Source organism: Ceratotherium simum, chromosome 23, assembly GCF_057802395.1.
Source record: "Ceratotherium simum simum isolate JZ-2026a chromosome 23, ASM5780239v1, whole genome shotgun sequence".
NCBI lineage: Eukaryota > Metazoa > Chordata > Mammalia > Perissodactyla > Rhinocerotidae > Ceratotherium > Ceratotherium simum.
In genome coordinates, this window is record NC_141922.1 from 199,206 (window position 1) to 219,561 (window position 20,356).

Below are 20,356 nucleotides of genomic sequence, written 5' to 3' on the forward strand. Positions count from 1 at the left end.
GTCTGCCTTGTTCTATCAGCTTTCACCAGCCTGTCACCAAGCTTGGGATAACATGCTGTGGGCTGTTGCCCAACAGAAAGCCCATTTGTTCTGAGAAACCTGCCTGACTCAGTCCTGGTCCTTCCACTGAAGGACAGCTTCCCTGCTTTTGAAATCACAGCTTCAGGAGCAGCGCTCTGGCGCAACGTCCACACTCTCACTGAGACTCTCCAAGTGCTCAAGGCAAGGTAATAAATGGTGTGGGGGCTCCATTTCTCACGGGTGGGCTTCTCTGCTCCATGTCCCGGGTCGTGAGGGGGTTCCAGGAGTCAAGGTCTGAAACAACCTAGCACCTCCCCTCCTCTCTCCCGAGCTTCCATTGGTCACTGGCGCATCTCCCTTCCGTTCCTTCTGCTGTACCAAGAGCTTCAGGGCTGTCCTCCTCCCAGCAGGAGTCCTACCCTCTAAAACCACAGGCAAACACAGCTCGGTGGCGGAAGGACAAACTTTATTGAGGCCCCAGCCCTAGTTCTCTTTCTCCTGCACAGTCTTGGTTCCCCGGAGACGGCCAGTCCGGCGGGCAGCGATGAGACCCACTTTCCGGCCAGCAGGGGCATCTCTGCGGATGGTAGAGGGTTTGCCAATGTGCTGGTGGTTGCCACCTCCGAATGGATGCTCCACGGGCTGCAGGCAGAAAGGGGGTGTTACGTGGGGGTGGCCCCGACCTACCTCAGGAGGCTTGGAGAAAAGCAGGATCAACTGGCCTCTGCCTACAAACCATCGCCCCGAGGCTCACACTACAGACCCCCTACCTACCAGAGAGGGAACACTCCAGGAAGGGACTTGTCCACTCAGCCTTGTGATGCCCGTACCCTGAACACCCCACCACCCATTTCTGGGCTACTTACATTCATGGCCACACCCCGCACACGTGGCCAGCAATTCCTCTTTGCCTTATACTTGTGGTAGGCACGGCCGGCCTTTAGGATGGGCTTGTCAATGCGGCCTCCTCCAGCCACCACACCTGTTGGTGAGATCAGGCACCTCAGGGAGGTGTATCACACCCTCGCCAGCACTGCAGGACTCTGCCATCAGGGAGAACATCCCCTGCTGGGTCCTTGAAAGGGCCCCACTCCTTGTACTCATCACCCTTTCTCTCCTGTCACACACCACCACACAGCTCCCAGGAGCTGCAGTACTGCCTTCCAACTACCCCCAAGCAGTGACCCCCTTGCAGCCCGTCACGGGCTAGTGTCTTCAGGCTCCTTGGGGCAGGCCAGGCAGGCCTTTGCCCACGTCATCTGGAATGCCCGTCTCAACCCCCAGTTCTTCAGGGAACCCTTCCCTGCTTCACCACCTGACACCGGGCAGGTCACTCAACCTCTGAACCCCACTCCCCAACAGGATGGCTGACTCAGTCTGCCACATCTTAGCCATAGTTTTGCCCATTCTAGGAATATATCCTGAAAAGTCTCCCCCATGCAGGACTGGGTTTGCCACAGGGAGTCGAAGGTGTTGCCAAACAGCAAAGCGAACAAACCTGGGTTCAAATCCTTCTTAACACCCTTACTGGGTGGCTTTAAAGAAATCACATCTTTCAAAAGGCTGTTAACCAACTGGATGCAAAAGCGGGAATCACCTAAGTCCAGGTTATGCCAGAGTGCAGACCAATCTGCCTGACCAGCCCCAGCTGGCTGATCCCAGTCTCATTCAACTCTTAACGAGCGATAAAGCAGGTATTACTGCGTCCATTTTACGGACATTAGAACTCAGAGACTACACAACGTGCTCAAACTTATAAAGCCTACACTTATAGTGGAGCAGGCAGGTGGTTCCAGGGCCCAGGATCTAGCTGCTGGCTGCTCATTCAACTGCTGTCTGCCACTCACCGACCACAGCTCTGTTGGCCGAGGAAATAACCTTTTTGGAGCCCGAGGGCAGCTTCACTCGCGTCTTCTTGGTTTCGGGGTTGTGGGAGATAACAGTGGCGTAGTTCCCGGAAGCTCGGGCCAGCTTGCCCCGGTCACCAGGCTTCTCCTCCAGACAACACACAATGGTGCCCTCCGGCATGGTGCCCACCGGGAGCACATTTCCGATGTTGAGCTGGGCTGCAAAGGGAAGCAGCATGGGGCAGTCAGCACGGCAAGAACTGTCTTAACTACTGCTAGCCAGAGGCAAACCAAATCCACTCACTCCAGACAGCCCCCAAAACGGCCGGCGCAGCACTCAACGTCCTCTCTGGCCACCCCGTGGGTACGTTTGGCAAGCAGGTCTCACCAGGTGAGGCTCCTACCTGTTCCTCCCCCTTGAGGAGTGAGCCTCCTCAGGCGACCCTCCGCCCCCTCCCCACCCCGACCGTCCCTCGAGGCGCGAGGCTCACCCTTCTTGCCGCAGTACACGAACTGGCCAGTGTGGATGCCCTCGGCGGCGATGAACAGCTCCGTCCGCTTCTTAAACCGGTACGGATCCCGGAAGACCACCTTGGCGAGGGGCGCGCCGCGGCCCGGATCGTGGATGATGTCCTGCGGGCCGAGGCGGCGTGAGCGGGGGATCCCGGCGGGGCACCCCGTGCCCCGACCCACCCCGGCCGCCGCCCCGCACCTTCACGATGCCCTTGATGTAGCCGTGCCGCTCGGCGAAGTCCACGGCGCGCAGACGCGCGGGGCCCTTGCGGTGCTTCACGTGCGCGCGGAACACGGAGCCGGCGCCCTTCCTCTGCCCCCGAATCACGCGGCCCATGGCGGCGGTCTGGAGGCGGCTCACGGTCAGCGCCCGGGTGGCCCAGGCACCCCCGCCACCCCGGCTCCTCCCTCCAGGCCCCATTCCCTGCGCGCGCACATCCCCGGCCGTGCGCCCCGGCGTCCCCTCAGGAGTCGGCGGGGTCTCGCGCGGGCCCCAGGGGGACGGATGGCGGCGGATGGCGCTGAGGCCATCTCACCACAAACACATCCTACCTGCTGCGGAGCGCGGCCGAAAAAGAAGGCGCGGCGCGCGCTACACGCCTTATCTTCCGGGGCGGGGCCGAGAGCCTCTCGACCTTCCGGGCAGGCACCACAGCCGGGAGCGCAGTGCACGCCGGAATCTGTAGTCCTCTCGCGGGCTCCCGCAGCACCTCCCCCGCCGCCGGGGCGTCCGCGCAGGCGCACTGGGGGGTGGGGGGGGGGGGGAGCTGGGCCCGCTGGGTCCACGGTCCTGCAGTTTGTCCTGGAGGCTACTCTTCCGCGGGGGGGCCGTGGTGTGGGCGGGGTACGGGAGGAGGGTGGAGGGGCGCCGGGCCCTCACTGTGGCCTACTGGGGGGGGTGGGCGTCGCCCACTGAGCGGCCGAGGAGGCTCCTAGAGGTTGAATGACTTGTCCGGAGTCACGCGGCCCCCGACTGAGCTACTCATTCCGGGGGCGGGGTCGCAGAGCACCGGTCTTGGCCTGGTGAGAGCCCCCATGTAGGCCGAGGGCCCCTCGTAGCGGTGGGTGAGGGCCTCTTTTCAGGCTGAGGGCCCCCTTTTAAGGAAAGGGGTGGGGTGATTCGGGGGACGTATTGGCTTACAGAGTGAGAAGACGACGGTCTGGGCAACAGATTGCAAATGTCCGACTCCCGCCGGCGCGGCGGGAGTTTGTGCCCTGCTGGGTCCTCGGAGGGGTCAGAGCGGCCATACCTGGATGTGGGTGTTGGGGAGAGAGACGGGGGGATCTCGGTCTTTGCTTGGAGGGACCAGGGCGAGGCGTCGGTGGGGTCGAGGTGGGAGCCGCGGACACACGGGGCGAGAGCAGAGGTACGAGAGTCTCAGTTGGGATGGGTGAGCCCCCAGGGAGGAGGAGAACCACTCCCCTGCCCTGCGCAGGCAGGTAGAGGAGGGGAAGCCAGCCCGAGACATGGGGAGGGCAAAGCTGGGGGGTCCCAGGGGCGGGGAAGAGGGAGGGGGTGGACGAAGTCACACGCTGCTGAGAGGACGAGGAAAGGGAGACTGGATGAGTAGCCCTGCCCAGAACCCTGTCGGGAGGAGGTGGGTGGCGTTGGAGCCGAGAAGTAGGGGGGTGTGGGGGGGCGGTTCTGAGCTGGAGATGAAGTGCAAGTCTACCCGGGCAGGGAGCCTCCTGGGGGGCTGTGGAGAGGGGGCTTCCTGGAGTGGAGCTCCTGAGGAGTGGGAGGGGTCCTTCAGGGGAGGGTCCCTGGAGTTAGCAGAAAAAGAAGTAGGACCCCTGTCTGAGTGAGAACTGTCAGCAGGTGGGGAGCTTCGTGAGCAGGGCTCCTGAGTGTGCAGGTGAGGCTGTGGAGGGAGAGCCAACAAGGTAGGGAGGGAGTAAGGGCAGGGGTCCCAGTGGGCGGAGAGGCTTGCCCTCTGGACTCCACGGTGGTGTTTGCTAGCACCAATGTGGTCAGGTAAGCCCTGCAGGGGCAGAGGCAAGAATGACATCATGAGAAGGTGACAGGAGTGGGGGGCATGTGGCCACGTGCTGAAGCCACTGGGGAGCAGAGGGGCTGGTGCAGGAGGCCCCAAGAGAGACAACAGAGCAAGGTTGGCAGGGATGGGGCATCAGGAGGCAGCACAGCCCACAGCAGGGCCAGGGACTGAGGGGCACCTGGGCCTCCTTGGGGCAGAGTGAGGAGTTCTGGGGTCAGCCCAGGATAGACCTGGAGGACCAGAAGGGCAGAGGGAGAGTGGGATGGAGGTGGGGACAGTGCTTGGACATGTGGGCTGTGGGATCCTTGAGAGGGTCTCACAGGTCCCTGGAATGGAGTATTGGGGGTCAGGGCCCCCAACTCTCCCTCTGCCCAGGAGCCAGCTACCGAGGCCCTGGATGCGCCCAGAAAGAGGCTGACCAGGCCCACTGCAGGGTGTGGGTCCAGGGCCTTGCCACAGGTGGATGGTCAGTGCCACAGTCTGAGGTGAGACAGGCACCAATGCCAGCCCAGGAGCCCCACGGGGTGTCTGGCAGCTGTGAGCTCCCACTCGGGGCCCTGGGCCAAGAGAAGCCTCAAGAAGTGCTGCTCTGGGGGTCTTGCTCAGGTGGGCTCCACCCGAAGGCCTACCTGGAGGTGGCAGGTGTGGACTCAAAGGAGGGCAGCCACTGGTGGGTCTCTAGGAGATGCAGACACCCACCTGATTTTTATCGTGCCCCTGCCTCATGCTCGGTGCATCTGTCCTTGCAGAGACAGGGGTCCTGGCTGGCATCCCCCCACAGTCCAGAGACCTGTTACTTGGCTCTGTCTTGCTGATCTAAATGTTCACCACCATGTGAGGCCACTAAGCCTGGCACACAAAAGGGGCTCTGCAGAGCTGGGTAACCCGAGGATGGTGGCCACTCTGGGTGGGCCCAGCTGCACTGGGCATGGGGTTCTCCAGCCTTGAAGAGGGCCCCACCTGCCTCTGCCCCAGATGCCCCCCCCACAAGGTGCCTTTGCTCATGCTTGTCAGCCACGGTGCCCTCTCTCCTGCTGTCCAATGTCACCTCTTCCCTGCATTTCAAACTTTATTCTTAGAAATGATTTATGCATTTCCTTTTAAATTTGTTCTGTAAATGTTTCTTGTCACATACACATACGAGTATTTGGTATAAACGCACATAATCATGACCCTCTTCTGTCTTGTTCTGCTTGGCTTCCCACCCCCAGCATCACCTGCCCTCAGGCAAATAACAGAACACTATGCTTCTGTCATCTTTAATATGGGAAGAGTAATACTCTTTCATAGGGTTATTGTGAGGGATAAATGAGTGAATACACAAAAAAATCACCAGGGCTGCAGAAGTCACACAGTGGCCACGCTCAGGTGCAGACAGGAGAGGTGGTCTGAGAGACTGACCAGAAGGGAGCCCCAGGAGGCTTCAAGGTCCCGGGCTCAATCTGCTTGTTGACGTGGTGCTAGCTTCACAGGGCATTCAGGGTGTGAAGACTCATTGTGCTGTATGCTGAAGGTATTTGTAATTCTTTTCTCTGTATTCTACTTCTAAAAACTGTGTTTTTTAAAAGTGTGCATGGGAACTGGTAAAAATTCCTAGGAAGTCTTCAGACCTCCAAAAGCCCTGGAAGGGATGGGGTCCAAGCCCATATCTCCAAGGAGAAAAGGGGAGTCCAGCTAATACTTGGGGTAAAATTGGAGTAAACAGAATATATATATCCCAAACAAAACAAAAGTGAAAGAAAATAAAATATACATCTTGAGATAAACAGAACAAACTTTAAAATCAACAAAAACAAGAATCAGTTCTTTCATGCATGTTTATAGTAGTTGAATATATGTGCTGAAAGTTGTATGTATATACACATACACACACAATATATATATGATACATATATTAATTTCCCTGTAAATATCCTGCAAAGTGTATTCATTCTCTTTGCATTCTAAGTATCTCTTAGTGTCCTATATGATTTTCTCTTTATCCGAAGAGTTACTTAGTAGGCTGCTATTCAGTTTACAAACATAGAAGATTTGTTTAAACTATCTAGCCATATCTAAATTTAGTGTTTTATTTTCAGAGAATGTAGTTGGTATGATGCTGATTCTCTGCAACAGATGCTTCTCTCGTGGCCTAGTAGATTTCAGCTATTGTTAATGTTCCCTCTGTCTTCAAAAAGGTGTAGTCCCTGCCTTTGCACTTTTTTTAAATGAGAAAACATTTAAAGAAAGTATTTGAGATTGCATGGCAAACCGTAAGAGTGAACAGTTCTGTAAGAGCTGTTTAAGTAATATACCCATAAGCACTTATCCATAAATAGAGGAATGCGCGTGCTGGGTCACAACGTAAAGCAGTTTTTACTGCGAGTCTCAGAAAAAGTAGAAAGACACGACCGTGGAGGAGCGTTTTTAAAAAGCGGGGAAGTGGGGAAGGATTCCCGGGACCTCGCTGTACCACCTCTGCCACTTGCTGTGCTTTTCTACTTATTTCAAAAGGGAGGGGCGCTGCCTCAGAACCTGGGTCCCTGAAGCGATGTTCGACGTTCTCCCTAGACTTCTAGACGTCTCCGCTGAAGGCGTCTGCTCCCCGATAGTGCACCCTCGGTTTCGGGTCCGGGGATCCGGCAGCCGGCCAGCCCTCGGACCTGGCGGATGGGCCCTCGCCCCGCGCGCGCGCGCCTCTCGCGATAACCCCGCCCCTCGCCCACGGAGCCGGAGGGCACCATGGAGATGCGTGTTCTTCCGAGCCTCCTAGAGCGGCGCTGCGGACCGTTTCCGGGGACGGGCCGGAACCGGAGGTGTCTGCGCCCGGCGCCCGGCGCCACTCTCGGCGCTGTGCAGGGCGGAGGCCTATGGTGAGTCGGTGCCGGCCATGGGGCGGGGCCTGGGGTCGCGGTCTTCTGAGCACCGCAGGGGACTGACCGCAGCCGGCCGCGGCCCCTCGCTTCTCGTTGGGTGCCAGGCCTTGGGGAGGGTCCGGTGGGCGAAGGGTCCGGGGTCCCGCTCCCCCGGCTGGGGCGAGAGGCGTGCGGGCCGGGCCCCGAGTCCTGCGTCCCCGGAGCATGGGTGGTCGTGCAGAGCTGCGGCTGCAGGGGAGGGAGGTGGGAGGACCGGTTCTGTCCGGGTCTGCACCCCCTCGGGAGCAGCAGGTGCGCTGGCCGCCCCCGGCGCGGCCTCTCCCCCGCCCTCGTTTCTGGCGGAGAACTGTCAGCCCGGCGCCCTTTCCCTCTCACGCTTCACCCTGTGCGGTTCCTCCCCTCCCCGGGTTGAGTCACTCATTGGACGACAGTCATTCGGTCAGTAGTTAGGAAGTACTCACCGTGTCCAGAGCACTCTTCCCAGGGGATTCCACAGTGAACAGACAGCGGCCCTGGCCTCACGGAGCGTGTTTTGTAATAGAGGCAATAAACAAGTAAGCAAAGTTTTTGACCGTGACAAGAGCTATGAAGAAAATAAACCAAGGGGATAGGATTCTGAGAGATCAGGGGTCAGAGTTAGCTATGGGTGGTCAGGGAAGACCTCTCCAAGGAGTTAACATTTGAACTGAAACCTGATGGCTGAGAGGCCTTGCCAATCCCTTAGGAGAAACTTCTAGGTGAAGAGAACTGCACCGGAATGCCTTGGCTGGTTTGAGTTAACGGAGAGAAGGCTGGCCTGGCTGCAGTGTAGTGAGCAAGGGGGCAGGCAAGGGAGCTGGGCAAGGTGCCCTAGGCCCCCGAGAAACAGAAGTTTTATTTTAAATCGAAGGGAAAAATGACTCCTGCTTGTCCTCCAGGCCCCAATTAAATGTAACCCCAAGAAGCCCTCCCTGATCCTCCATCTAAGTTAGCACTCCCCTCTCCTTGCTATTTTCTCTCCTGACACTGTTTCTCAACCCAGCACTGTTTTCATTTGATTAAAGACATATTTCCTGATTCCAGAGATAGAACTAAAAGCAGGTTTTTTCCCCTCTAAGCAGGCGGCTGCTCCCTGAGGACACGCACTCCCCAGATATGAGCAAACAAGAACCAGCAGTGGTAACTTCCCCCTCCTAGCAGTGCCCGGTGGTATGTGTTAAGGTGTGGTGGGCTAGGTCTTCCCCTGAGACGCTTGTCGTCTGAGATGCTCTGGTTGCCTTGTCAGGGTGAGGAGGACAGGAGATCAATGTGTCAGCAGGAGCAGCAGCAATGGCCCAGGCAGGTCCTGCCCACAGCCTGCCCTGGACAGCCCGCCTGGTGGGGGCTAGCTGACAGTGGTGTGGTTCTGCTCCTCTGTGCGTTTGCAGTCTGTGCTGTCCACCAAGCCTCTCAGATCATCCTCAGTAGCCATTATATCCTTACATGTTAACAGGGCTCTCCTGCCAAATGTCACCTCATGGCATCATAATTGCAGGCTTTCCGTTAACTGATGCCTAAAGGGGATGTTGCTTTACAAAGTGGTAACTATTTAGGAGGCTCAAACCTCACAGAAAAGGATACCCCAGAGACCTCCTCCCAAACACAGGAGCTCAAGTATCTGTCGAGGGAGGGGCATGGAGGGAGGGAGGGAGGGGCTTGTGCCTTCTCTGCGAACGCTTGGCCAGAGCAGAATTATATTTATTGGCTTTTAAATAACTTTCCCCCAACCGCAGAAGCAATACACATTTGTAAATAAGTAATGAGTCTTGGGAAAATCAGAAAAATGGAAAGAAAAATAAGAACTGCCCATAATTCTATGACCCGGAAAGAAACTAGGGTTAATGTGCTGGGGTGTGTGCTGCCAGGTTTATTTTTCTGCTTACAGTCTGCTTGTTTCACATAGTGATGTAGCAAGAACATTTTCTGATCTTCCACAACGTGGTCTTACTGGTTGCAGAGTCACCCACATCGTGGATCAACTCATTTATTCCACACATCCTTGCTGAGCATATGCTGGATGCCAGGCCCTGGGGGTACAGCATGAATAACCAGACCTCAGGCCTTGTCTCACAGGGGGAGGCAGATGAGAAGCAAGTAAGTTGACATGAGGCAGATGACATAGGTGCTATGGAGAAAAATAAAGGAAGGAGGGTATGGATTCCAGGGTGGGGGTGACATTTTAAATAGGGTGGTCTCAGAAGGCCTTCCTGGGAAGGTTGGGAGGAGTGAGGGGTGGAGCCATGTGGGTGAGCAGGTCTCGGGTACGGCTTCTTCTTGGGACATGAGGGAGGCAGCTGTGCTGGCCGGGATGTTCTTGCTCCATGTCTCACCCTCTCCTGTGTCTTCTGGGTCTGGGTGGTCCTCCTAGGGGATGGGAGTTGGGGGGCCTTAGGCCTGGGCTCCTTCTAGTCGATACTCACTGTCCCCAGCTCCTTCCCTGGCAGAGACCCTGGAATGGCAGCGCCACTCGTGATGCCCAGACCCCAGGTGAGCTCTCCCATTGAGCCTTAGCTTTTCAGTCCTGAGTACCTTCCCAGGGAGCCCCAGACCCACCCATGTTGCTCCCACTCCTTCAGGGGGGTCACAGGGATGGAGTCTGCAAGCCAAGGGTCAGCCTCCTCCCTTTGCAGCCTCACAGTGGCTCTGCTGACTCCTTCCTGAGGCTTTGGGCAGAAGTGGCTGTCCGGAGCCTCCTTCAGCCCCTGAGCTACCAGGGTCAGCCGGCAAGGGCAGGGTCCCTGTCCTTCCCCAATGCCTGTCTCCATCCTGGTGTGAATGGTCAGCCCTTCCATGGTGCACACAGTCTTTAGCCTCTGCGGGGTGCTGAGAACCAAGCTGGAGGCTCGGCCACTAGTATCTCTGGGGTGCCCCCTCCCCACACTCCTGATAGCCTATGAAGAAGTATGAGGCCAAGGTCAAGACCCCACCCCACCCATGGCTTGACGGCAGCAAGACTGCTCCGTCCCTTGGAGAGTGTTGGGTTGTTCCCTCTGTGCCAGGCCCTGGGGATGCAGCAGTGACCACACACAGAGGCCTTGACTCCCAGAGCTGAACAGTGCCCCTGAGTGCTCCTGACATGGCCTCCTCATCTCCTGCCCAGCCAGCCGTGGACAGCGGGGTTTCTGGTTGCAGGAGGCTGTTGTGTTCGAGGATGTGGCCGTGTACTTCACAAGGATAGAGTGGAGTTGCCTGGCTCCTGACCAGCGGGCACTGTACAGGGACGTGATGCTGGAGAACTATGAGCACGTGGCGTCACTGGGTGAGGCTTCCCTGGCCATTCTGGGGCTGGGCTCAGAGACCACCCTGGCTCTGCCACCAGCCATGCTGGGGAGTTGGTTCCTTTCCAAATGCGAAATCCGACATTCGGGGAGGGGGGCTGGAGGGCCCCCCATCTCCCCATGGCCACCCAGCTGCCCTGCTCCTGGGGAAGTAGATGTTCCTGACCCACTCCAACTGCCACGTGCCCCCAGGGGCTCCAGCCAGGCAGCTGGGTGTCCTTCCTCCCTCCTGCTCTCTGACATGTACTGTTCTTCCTGCTCGTAGGCTTTCTTGTCCCCAAACCAGCGCTGATCTCCCTCTTGGAGCAAGGGGAGGAGCCAGGGGCCTTGATTTTGCAGGTAGCTGAGGAGCAAGAGACCAAGGCCAGCCCATGCCCAGGCAAGTGCGAGGCACGGAGGCCCAGCCTTCACACAGCTCCTTGCAGGCCCCTGGGGCTCACGCACTAGGAGGCACTCGTGCATATGTTTAGCTTCTCATAGCAGGGCCACATTTCCTACTGAACGCCTCCCTTGTGGTCCAGAGTCACCCAGGACTAACTCGTGTAAGAAACCCAAGTGCGTGAGCGTGCGTCCCAGTGCCCCAAGGTGTCGGACAGGTCTGTGGAGGCGGTGGGTGCGTGGGGAAGACCCAGCAGGCAGACCCTTGAGCTGCTTCAATTCTCCCGGTTCGCCACGGCTCGAGTGCTGGGTTCTGAGCTGGGGGCTGCTGAGCTACTGATAGGGAGAAGCAGTGGCCTCCATCCCTGGAGCCTGCACAGGCAGCACCCCAATGCGTCCGCTGAGTGAATGAACTGTGGGTGCGTGCTCTGAGGGAGAGGGGAGCAAAGGACAGGGTCACCCTGCTCCCTGCAGGTCCTGCCCCTGCACCTAGCCTGCCCCCCAATCCTTTGGGGCAAGCTGGTGTCCTCTGCCTTCCTCCCCCTCCCCCTCCGAGAGCTCCCCACCAAGCCAGCCTCCCACAGTGCCGAAGCCCTTTTAACCTCCCTTTTTCTTTCCCTTTCTCACCGGAACCCTGATTTTAAAGCTTCTTGCCAGAAGTTCTCAAACGTCCCTGGTTCTTTGACATAAAGATTCTGTCTTCAAATTAGTAAGTTCCTTCTTTGAGTAGAGAGGCCGGATCATCCTTCCATTTTCTGTCCATTCTTCCAGGTTCCAGGATGGAGGCCGGGATGAAGGAGTCTTCTCTGAGGAGAGTGTCCTCTAAGCAGGCGGGACTACTGGGCTCAGTTTTGGGGCAGCTCCCTGGGGGGGGCCCCGAGTTACCTGTACCGAAGGGCAGTCCTGAAGATGGATCAGGTAGGCGACTCCTCAGCCCCCAGGCAAGTGGCCCTGGTGGGGAGTGTGGCACGTCCCCCGTGTCCCTGGAGGAAGGAGGGCTCTGCTGGGGCCCTTCAGATGCTGCTGGGGAGAGAGTGCACAGGTGCGCTTGTGGCAAGGCGTTCAAGTACAACTCGCTGCTGCTCAGGCACCAGGTCATCCACGTGGGGGCCAAGCCCTTCCAGTGCACCGAGTGTGGCAAGGCCTTCAAGCAGAGCTCCATCCTCCTGAGACACCAGCTGATCCACACTGAGGAGAAGCCCTACCAGTGCAGTGAGTGTGGCAAGGCCTTCCGGCAGAGCACTCAGCTGACCGCACACCACCGGGTCCACACCCGGGAGAAGCCCTACGAGTGCGGCGAGTGCGGCAAGGCCTTCAGCCGCAGCTCCCGGCTCCGGCAGCACCAGAAGTTCCACACGGGGGAGAAGCCCTACGAGTGTGGCGAGTGCGGAAAGGCCTTTGGCCGCAGGTTCACCCTCAAGGAGCACCGGCGCATCCACAGTGGGGAGAGGCCCTACACATGCCCGCAGTGTGGGCAGCGTTTCATCCGCGGGTCCTCGCTCCTCAAACATCACAGGCTGCACGTCGAGGAGAGCCCCCAGGAAGACGGCGGGTACCAGAGCCCCCTGCTCAGTGCGGCCCACAAGATCCACTCAGGGGACAAGCTCTACCAGTGCCCAGTGTGCCAGAAGCCCTTCAAACACAACTCCCTGCTCCTCTTGCACCAGAGGCTGCACACAGGTGAGAGGCCCTTTGAGTGCAGGGAATGTGGCAGAGCCTTCAGCCGCAAGTCCAACCTCACTCTGCACCAAAAGACCCACACCAAGGAGAAGCCCTTCGCCTGCATGGAGTGCGGCAAGGCTTTCCGCAGGAGCTACACACTGAACGAGCACTACCGGCTGCACAGTGGCGAGAGGCCGTACAGGTGCCGGGCCTGTGGGAGGGCCTGCAGCCGGCTGTCCACCCTCATCCAGCACCAGAAAGTCCACGGCCAAGAGTGCTCCCAGGAGGGCGGGGAGGACAGGCAGGTGCCACGCTGGGCAACCTGTTGAGGTGACAACAGGCAGAGAACCTAGCCAGGGCTGTCAACCCTCCCACTTGGCTGTGCAGCAGGGCATTCGTCTTGGATGGAGAAGGGAGGGGCTGGGGCTGTGGTCAGACAGCCTGAGGGAGGGACAGAGAGGAAGGCAGAGCCAGAGTGGGTCCCCACCCACTCGAGCCCGGATGCCCACAGGAGAGCAGCGTTTCTGAACCACCTGGGTCTGTGCCTGGATGCACACACAGGCTCCAATTAATCACGTGGGGTTGTGCGTGGGTTCTGTTTTCTTTTTGCATGCATCTGTTTTCCAAACATTGACTTGTGATCAGAAAAAAGCATATGTTGTTTCTTTGGTGGTTCATTTGTTACTAGGATTGTCCAAGATCACACCCTATTTGCAGGGGCTCTAGCCACCTAGTGGGAGCAGGAGAGGCACAGGACTAGAGTCCACACAGCGCCTGGCGTGGGGACATTTGGAAGTCAGGGCCAGACTGAGGGTTTGTAAATGAGCCAGGGCCAGCGGGGTGGTAGTGGCTGAGGCCAGGACTTGAGGTGGGTCTGCAGGGTCTGGCCAGCGCTTCACGAGCCCCAGCCAGGCTAGGTGTAACCTGCCTCCACCGGGTCTGTTGGCAGAAGGTGCTCACTGAGAAGCAGCCCCTGGAGGGCCTGCTGGTCAGGGAGGCCATCTTAGTGACCCCTCCTCACCATCAGCACCCCCAGCAACCCTGAGAACGCTGACAGGCTTCATGGCATCTTACAAAACACGTGCCAGAAAGGAAGCCACCACCCCGAGCCAAGCTAAGGGCTTGACCTGTGAATATGTATTTTTTAATTAACATGTTTTTTTCCTAAATATAAAAGTTATTGTAGAACATTTGGAAAATGCAGAAACTTATAAAAAGGCAAATGTAAAAAATTGCCCTTTGACCCACTCTCCAGAGATGGCTGCTGTGATGTTTGGTGCGTTTTCTTAGTTTCTTTCTAACGCACATGTATAGATACTGGTTTTACAAATTGGGGTTATGCTTTGCTTAGGATTCTATACCTAATGATCGGGTGACGCCCTATACACCTGCCATTTTCTGTGGTTTAATTAGCAACTCCCTTATGGTCAGACCTCTCTTTCCCACATCGTTGCTGTTACCCCACAGTGGACGTGCACATCTGCTCACATCCATGATGACTTCCTTGGGGTTGAGGTGGACTTTGCAGGTGAAGGGTACTGGGGGGGGGAAGGGACTGTTTTTAATCACTTCATTAATCATGAAAAATTCCACTCTTGTTTTTGTTTGCATTTCTTTGCCTTTTCATGGGGTGAGTCCCCTGTAAGCTCTTGCACCAGTTTTGTTGGGTTTGTAGAACTTCTGTGTTGTTCCAATCCCTTTCCCTTAGTATCTCTCTTTCGTCAGTTGTGGTACAAACCACAGGCTCTCCTGAGGATGGGGAGGTGGAAGGAAAACTGCATCTCAGAAATGAGGAAGTGACACATTACAAATATTTTTCTCAGTTCTTTTTTTTCTTTTCTTTTTGAAGAAGATTGGCCTTGAGCTAACATCTGTTGCCAGTCTTCCTCCTTTTTTTTCCCTCCCCAAAGCCCCAGTAGATAGTTGTATGTCATGGTTATACATCTTTTTAGTTGCTGTATGTGGGACACCGCCTCAGCATAGCTTGATGAGCGGTGAGTAGGTCCGCACCAGGATCCAAACCCGTGAACCCCGGGCTGCCAAAGCAGAACGCGCAAACTTAACCGCTGCGCCACCAGGCTGGCCCCTCCCAGTTCTTTCTTTGCTTGTAATTATGAGGGTTGTGTTTTGTGTTTTTTGGGGTTTTCTGCTGAGAAAGATTCGCCCTGAGCTAACATCTCTGCCAATTTTCCTCTATTTTGTATGTGCGTCCCCACCACAGCATGGCCACTGACAAGTAGTGTGGTTCCACACCCAGGAACCAAACCTCGGCTGCCGAAGCAGAGCGTACCAAATTTAACCACTAGGCTACCAGGGCTGGCCCTAATTATGAGGTTTTTAATATGAAAAATACATTCCCCTGTGGCCAAAACTGTCTGTCCTGATATGATTAGAAAAGCCTTCCCACCCCAAGATTTTATAAAACATTTTCCTCACTTTGGTTAAGTTACTAAGTAATACATATCTATAGTAACACAGCAAGGAAACCTCAATAGAGAAACAGGAAATAAGAGCCCCTCCCCCTTCCCTCACCCCTCACTCCAGACACACCCCTGGTTAACTGTTTGGTGGCTCATTCCAGATATTTTTCTTCGCATTTTAAACATTCAATGTACGTGTCTCTGTTTTTCTACAAGCAGGATTGTTCTGCATGTGCTTGCAAGGGCTTTTGATGTGTTGACTTGCTGGGCTGAACTACAGCCCCCAGAATTCCCTTTTAGGTGGATTCCAGAAAGATGGGCTATGGGGAAGGAAGGGGCCATTTGTAACTCAGACACCTTCTCCCCAATATTCAGACACTAACCTAGGTGCTGCTGTGAAGAGATTTTGCAAATGTGATTAAAGCACCTAATCAGTTGACTTTAAGTTAATCAAAGGGAGATTATCTTGGTGGGCCTGACCTAATCAGTTGGAAGGCCTTTAAAAGCTTAAAAGGTTTCCATGAGACTCCTGCCTGTGGAAAGTGTCAGCTGGTGACCACAGCTCAGCCAATGAGAAACACCACAGCCCAGCCAATGAGAAACGCCGCAGCTCAGCCAATGAGAAATGCCGCAGCTCAGCCAATGAGAAACGCTGCAGCTCAGCAGATGAGAAACGCCACAGCTCAGCAGATGAGAATCTGTTGCTGCCCTGAACTGCCGCTTTCCCCCAATTGACTTTCCTTTAGAACAGCCCCTCCCTACTCCCCCTTTTTCTCTATTAAAGCAGTTTCTCTCCTTTGTTTACTGGATTTGCCTTTGGTTTGCCATAGCATGCACATCCTGAATTGCAATTCTTTTGGCTATTCCTGAAAAAACTCATTTTGAGGGTAAAATAACTGGTGAATTTGCTGACAGGATAGATGGAGGGATGGTTGGAGGTGAGATCGCACCTCACCAGGCCACCTGTCATAGCTATCCGGCATCGTGTCCCTATACAGGCTCCTCTAACGGGCACAGGGCCTGGGCCTCGGTGCTGCAAGAAGGCACCAATGCTGACCCAGCACAGGGCAGGGCTCCAAAGTAATTCATGGTCTCCACTAAAGGTACCACTGCACAATCCTTCAGCCACAGTTCCAAAATCTCAAGAGCTTTGCAAACCAAACGCAGCTTTGTAACTCATTTGGCCGGTAAGCTGGCCATAAGCCCACACATGGCTCTCTGTTCCTTCTCCCAGCCTAGATCAGGGATGTGCTGACTGTGGCTCCTGGAACACCAGAGAGCCATTAGGAAACCAGATTGTTGGAGACTGCACAGGACAAAGACCCCAGTTTCCTGAGCTAATAAATTGCAAGGAGGAACAAGAGGAGGGAGGGTACCTGGCAGAGGAAGAGACTTCCAGCCAATCTGTCCCAGTTGGAGAGTGGTTCATGCACAGACTATACAACTGAACCAAGAAAACACCCGACGGCACTTTTGAGACAACTGGAAACTTGAATACTGACTGGATGGTTGACCATATTAAGGACTTATAGCTCTTTTTACAGCGTCCTTTTCTTTCAGATACATGCACTACAATATTTGTAGATGAAATTAGATGACCTGGGTTTTGCTTCAGAATGATCTGGAAGGGGCTGTGGGTGGACATAGATTACACCAGGCTCTCCAAGCTGGTGATAGGGACACCGGTCAGTCTACTTTGGGATAGGTTTGACATTTTCTGCTGTGAGACTCAAAGCCTGACCAACTAGAAGCTATCGGAAGGCCCTGAGGGCAGGGCAGTTACTGCAGGAGAGTCTGGGCAGAAGATCGAGCAGAGCAGAGAGGAGAGGAGATGGCTGCAGGCAGTGGAGGCAGCCCCCGCCACTCCGCCAGGCACTGGAGTGAGCTGCTCTGTGAGGCCTGAACACCCTTTGCTGCCGTGGCCGCAGGAGCTCATATGGACGCTCCAGAAAGAATGTCACCCCTGACAGGAACTCAGTGAGCCAGCCCTAAGCCCCCCTCCGTAGGCCCAAATCTGCAGCACTCCAGGCAGGTACACAGGCCTGCTCTGAGGGGAAGAACTTCTCCAATCTGAGGGCCAGTGCTGAGGGCCCTACACAGCACAGTGAGAGGCTGGAGGGCAACGAAGAGCAGTCACAACAGTTGTGGGGGCAGCCAGCGGGCAGAATGAAGACAGGCGCAGGCTGAAGTCAGCTGAGATTAAGAAGCTGGAAGACAGGTCCTTCTTCAGGAAGCGGGGCCAGCTGATGTGGGTCGTGGCCTTCATGGACTCAAAGAGGCAAAAGTAATGCACTAGATTTGCACAAAACAAGGGCAGGCTGATCTCAAACACAATGTGGGGGTGGAGATGAGACTTACGGCATAATAGTAATTATGTCCATTTAAAGAAGACACTCGGGCCAGCCCCGTGGCTTAGCAGTTAAGTGCGCGCGCTCCGCTGCTGGCGGCCTGGGGTTCGGATCCCGGGCGCGCACCCATGCACCGCTCCTCCGGCCATGCTGAGGCCGCGTCCCACATGCAGCAACTAGAAGGATGTGCAGCTATGACATACAACTATCTACTGGGGCTTTGGGGGGAAAATAAATAAATAAATAAAATCTTTAAAGAAGACACTCAAAACATATTCTCTCAAAGACCTACCTACAGAGATAAAGCCTGGCCCGAGGTGTCGAAGGGTGCAGACCCAGGAGAAGACGGGGCGAGGCCTTTAAGTTGCTGTGATGTGGGAGTGCGCACACTTGCCTCGGAGCTCCTGTGGCCCAACAGCAGCCCGCTGGGCCACACAGCCAGAGCTCTCTGCCTGGAGACTGGCCTGCTCAGTGACTTCGGTCTCTGCCTTGTGGGTCAGGCCAGCCCTCAGGCCTCCTCCTCCTTCCTTCCCTCCCTCCTGGACCTGCTGCTGTGGGGAGAGTGGGTTCACCTGGAAAGCCTCCACCATCCCCGAACTGTGCAGAGACTGAGTGGCCCCCTCCATTGCCCCAGCATCCCTGGGAGTGAGGCCAGGACGGGCCAACTGAAGTCCAAGGAAGCCTTGCCTGGCCTAGGCGGAGCAGGGGCCTCTGATAAGCAGCCAGGGGAAACACCTCCATCTTTGGAAGGAGGGAGAGGTGGGGGCCAGCACAGGCCCAGGCAGCTCTAGGAGGAGATCGCTCCCAGCACAGTGGCATGTGCAGGCAGAGAAATCACAGGGCCGCTGGGGATGCAGCGCACCTGGGGCCTGGCCACAAGGTGCTCAGCTGCCATCCCTCGGCTCCCTCCAGGAAGGGCAGGCACCAGGGGAGCAGCCCAAGCTGGGGGAAGGCAGAGCAGTGTGAGTGACCTGGCTCAGGTGCAAGACCTCCCCACCAGGGCTGCACAGCCCCCTCCTGTGCTCCACCACCAGCTCCCCTGGGTTCCAAGGAGCCTTCAGACTCAGAGACCCCTCTGATGGCATGGGGAACTTTCCACCGTGCCTCTGAGGCCGGGTACTTGTGAGTTACTGTAAATATTCAATAAGAACACAATAAGAACATGATTACCCTTCAACCTTGTTCCCAGCACAGACACAGATGAAAAGTTAATCTTGTCAATTTGCTGTTTTCTTGTTTAACCTGAAGGGTGACATAAAGGTCACAAGGACTTATGAGCTTGTTTTGCAGAAGAAAAAAGAATGCTTTCAAGGAAGTTACAATCACCAGATAACCAGCCCCTAGAAGTCTGATTGCCCAAGGGCTTATCTGGAGTGAAAGAAACACGGATTTCCCCTTTGTTTCTCTGAAACTCTTCCTCCCAAGCCCCTTAGATCTATAAAACCCCTGATGTCTTTTGTTAAGGCAGATTTGAGAGAACCTATGCACCCACGTTCTTGTTTGGCCAATTCGAATAAAACTTTCTCCATCTCCAAGCACTCAGTGTCTCAGTGATTGGCTTACTGCACATCAGGCACACAAACTTGAGATTAAGAGGTTCGGTATCACCTCCTCCTGGGGAAATCACCACCCCCCAAGTAGCTCATTGTTCAGAGTTTGGTCCTGACAACTGCCATTTGTCCCCAAGCACTTCCAGCCCCACCCCAGACCAGGTGTTGCTCCCACCCAAGGGGGCTCATACTTGGCTGGGTGTCAGGACCCTCCAGGGGCTGGCCTAGCCCAGGCCCTGGGGTATTTGCTCACCCTTGTCCGCCTTTCTCCCTGGCAGGCCCTACTCAGCCCTCAAGGCCCAGGTTAGGCATCACATCTTGGCTGTAGCTTTCCGCAGGTGGATTGGATTTATGGAAAAATGCCTCTTCTGTGTCCCTATTGCACTTTATAAACTTCAGTGATGTGGAAGCATGATTATTAGTCACTCATTTGTAAAACCAAAACATTTGGGCTCAAATCCCTGCTCCATAACTTCCCAGGCATTTGACTTTCAGCAAGTTACTTAGCTGCTCCGTGCCTCAGTTTCCTAACCTGTAAAATGGGGATAATAGTACATGCCTTGCTGGTGTGGAGAGGGTAAAGGATGGCCCGTGAAAACACTAGCACAATGCCGGCTCTGGAATCAGTAGTGCAAACCTGCCCTCCTCCTGGGGTCTTTGTTCAAGGTCTGCCATATATACCAGCTATCTCTGGGATATATACCAGGTACTGCCCGTATCCCAGCTATCTTTCAAACCCATCCCTCCATCACCATGCGCTGGTGGTGCTCCTCCAGCAACTCCTGAGGCAGAGGCGCTGACATGACCTTCACAGACCTTGTCCTGACCTGCCTTGATGAGGTTGACCCCCAGTGGTGTCCTGTTTCCACAGCATAGAGCAAACTCAGCTCACTCAGCGCTTGCAGACCTTCAGCACCTGCGTCCAAGCCCAGCTAACCAGGCACAGAAGCCCCTCCAGGCCCAGCCCCACTGTTTCCTTCTCAGCAGTGTCTGGGCAGCATCTCACACTCACCAGTTACACAGAAGCGATCTGCCCAGCTGTCAGCCCCTTAGTTCACAAGCCACCGTACCTGCCCAGTCTGTGCTCATGCCAACCCGGAGTCGCAGTTGGGTGGTATGTCCTCCTGGCTAAGCCTGGATCAACACCCTGGGCAGTCGGGGGCAGGGGAAGGGGACACTGGGAAGTTCACAGGTCACTTTGTCACTGACTAGTGCCTTGAGGAACTCAAGGTGGGTTTGGAAGCATTTAACTGTTTTCCCAAGTTGTTTTTTCATGTTGAGACACAACCAGCAACCACCCTGAAGCTAACCAAGCCTGCCTACAAGAGTTAATGCGAAGGTCTCTTCAGGAGGACATTAAGCCTCATTACCATAATCTGCAGTGTACTCTCCTCTCCCTCATTCCCGAACCAAATAAAAGTTCCTGCTTCCCTTTCTCCGGGGATGCCATGACTTTGGAAATGATTCCT

At 55.7% G+C, this 20,356-nt stretch overlaps 2 protein-coding genes across 23 annotated transcripts; one reads left to right on the top strand and one right to left on the bottom strand.

Annotated features, from left to right (window-relative positions):
• Positions 1-466: 466 nt before the first annotated feature.
• On the bottom strand, positions 467-2,952 carry RPL8 (ribosomal protein L8). 2 transcript variants are annotated; one of them, XM_004442989.3, is made up of 6 exons: positions 2,934-2,952; positions 2,581-2,727; positions 2,360-2,501; positions 1,869-2,087; positions 888-1,003; positions 467-663 (listed from the first exon to the last, which is right to left on the bottom strand). In XM_004442989.3, exons 2-6 carry the CDS (start codon positions 2,716-2,718, stop codon positions 505-507), a joined length of 774 nt encoding a protein of 257 aa, XP_004443046.1. In that variant the 5' UTR covers positions 2,719-2,727; positions 2,934-2,952; the 3' UTR covers positions 467-504. The 2 variants fall into 2 exon arrangements, with proteins under 2 accessions (XP_004443046.1, XP_087303367.1); XM_087447241.1 differs by lacking the exon at positions 2,934-2,952 and having other exon boundaries at positions 2,581-2,873.
• A 383-nt stretch (positions 2,953-3,335) lies between these two features.
• ZNF517 (zinc finger protein 517) lies at positions 3,336-15,793 on the top strand. Of its 21 annotated transcripts, none has more exons than XM_087447208.1 (9): positions 4,133-5,891; positions 6,872-7,230; positions 8,331-8,391; positions 8,498-8,550; positions 9,209-9,345; positions 9,681-9,738; positions 10,352-10,510; positions 10,795-10,908; positions 11,679-15,793. In XM_087447208.1, the coding sequence occupies exons 5-9, from the start codon at positions 9,262-9,264 to the stop codon at positions 12,896-12,898; spliced, it is 1,635 nt and encodes a 544-aa protein (XP_087303334.1). In that variant the 5' UTR covers positions 4,133-5,891; positions 6,872-7,230; positions 8,331-8,391; positions 8,498-8,550; positions 9,209-9,261; the 3' UTR covers positions 12,899-15,793. The 21 variants fall into 21 exon arrangements, with proteins under 21 accessions (XP_087303328.1, XP_087303341.1, XP_087303334.1 ...); XM_087447206.1 differs by having other exon boundaries at positions 8,334-8,391; XM_087447202.1 differs by lacking the exons at positions 4,133-5,891; positions 8,498-8,550 and adding an exon at positions 3,336-3,404 and having other exon boundaries at positions 8,334-8,421.
• Positions 15,794-20,356: the final 4,563 nt, after the last annotated feature.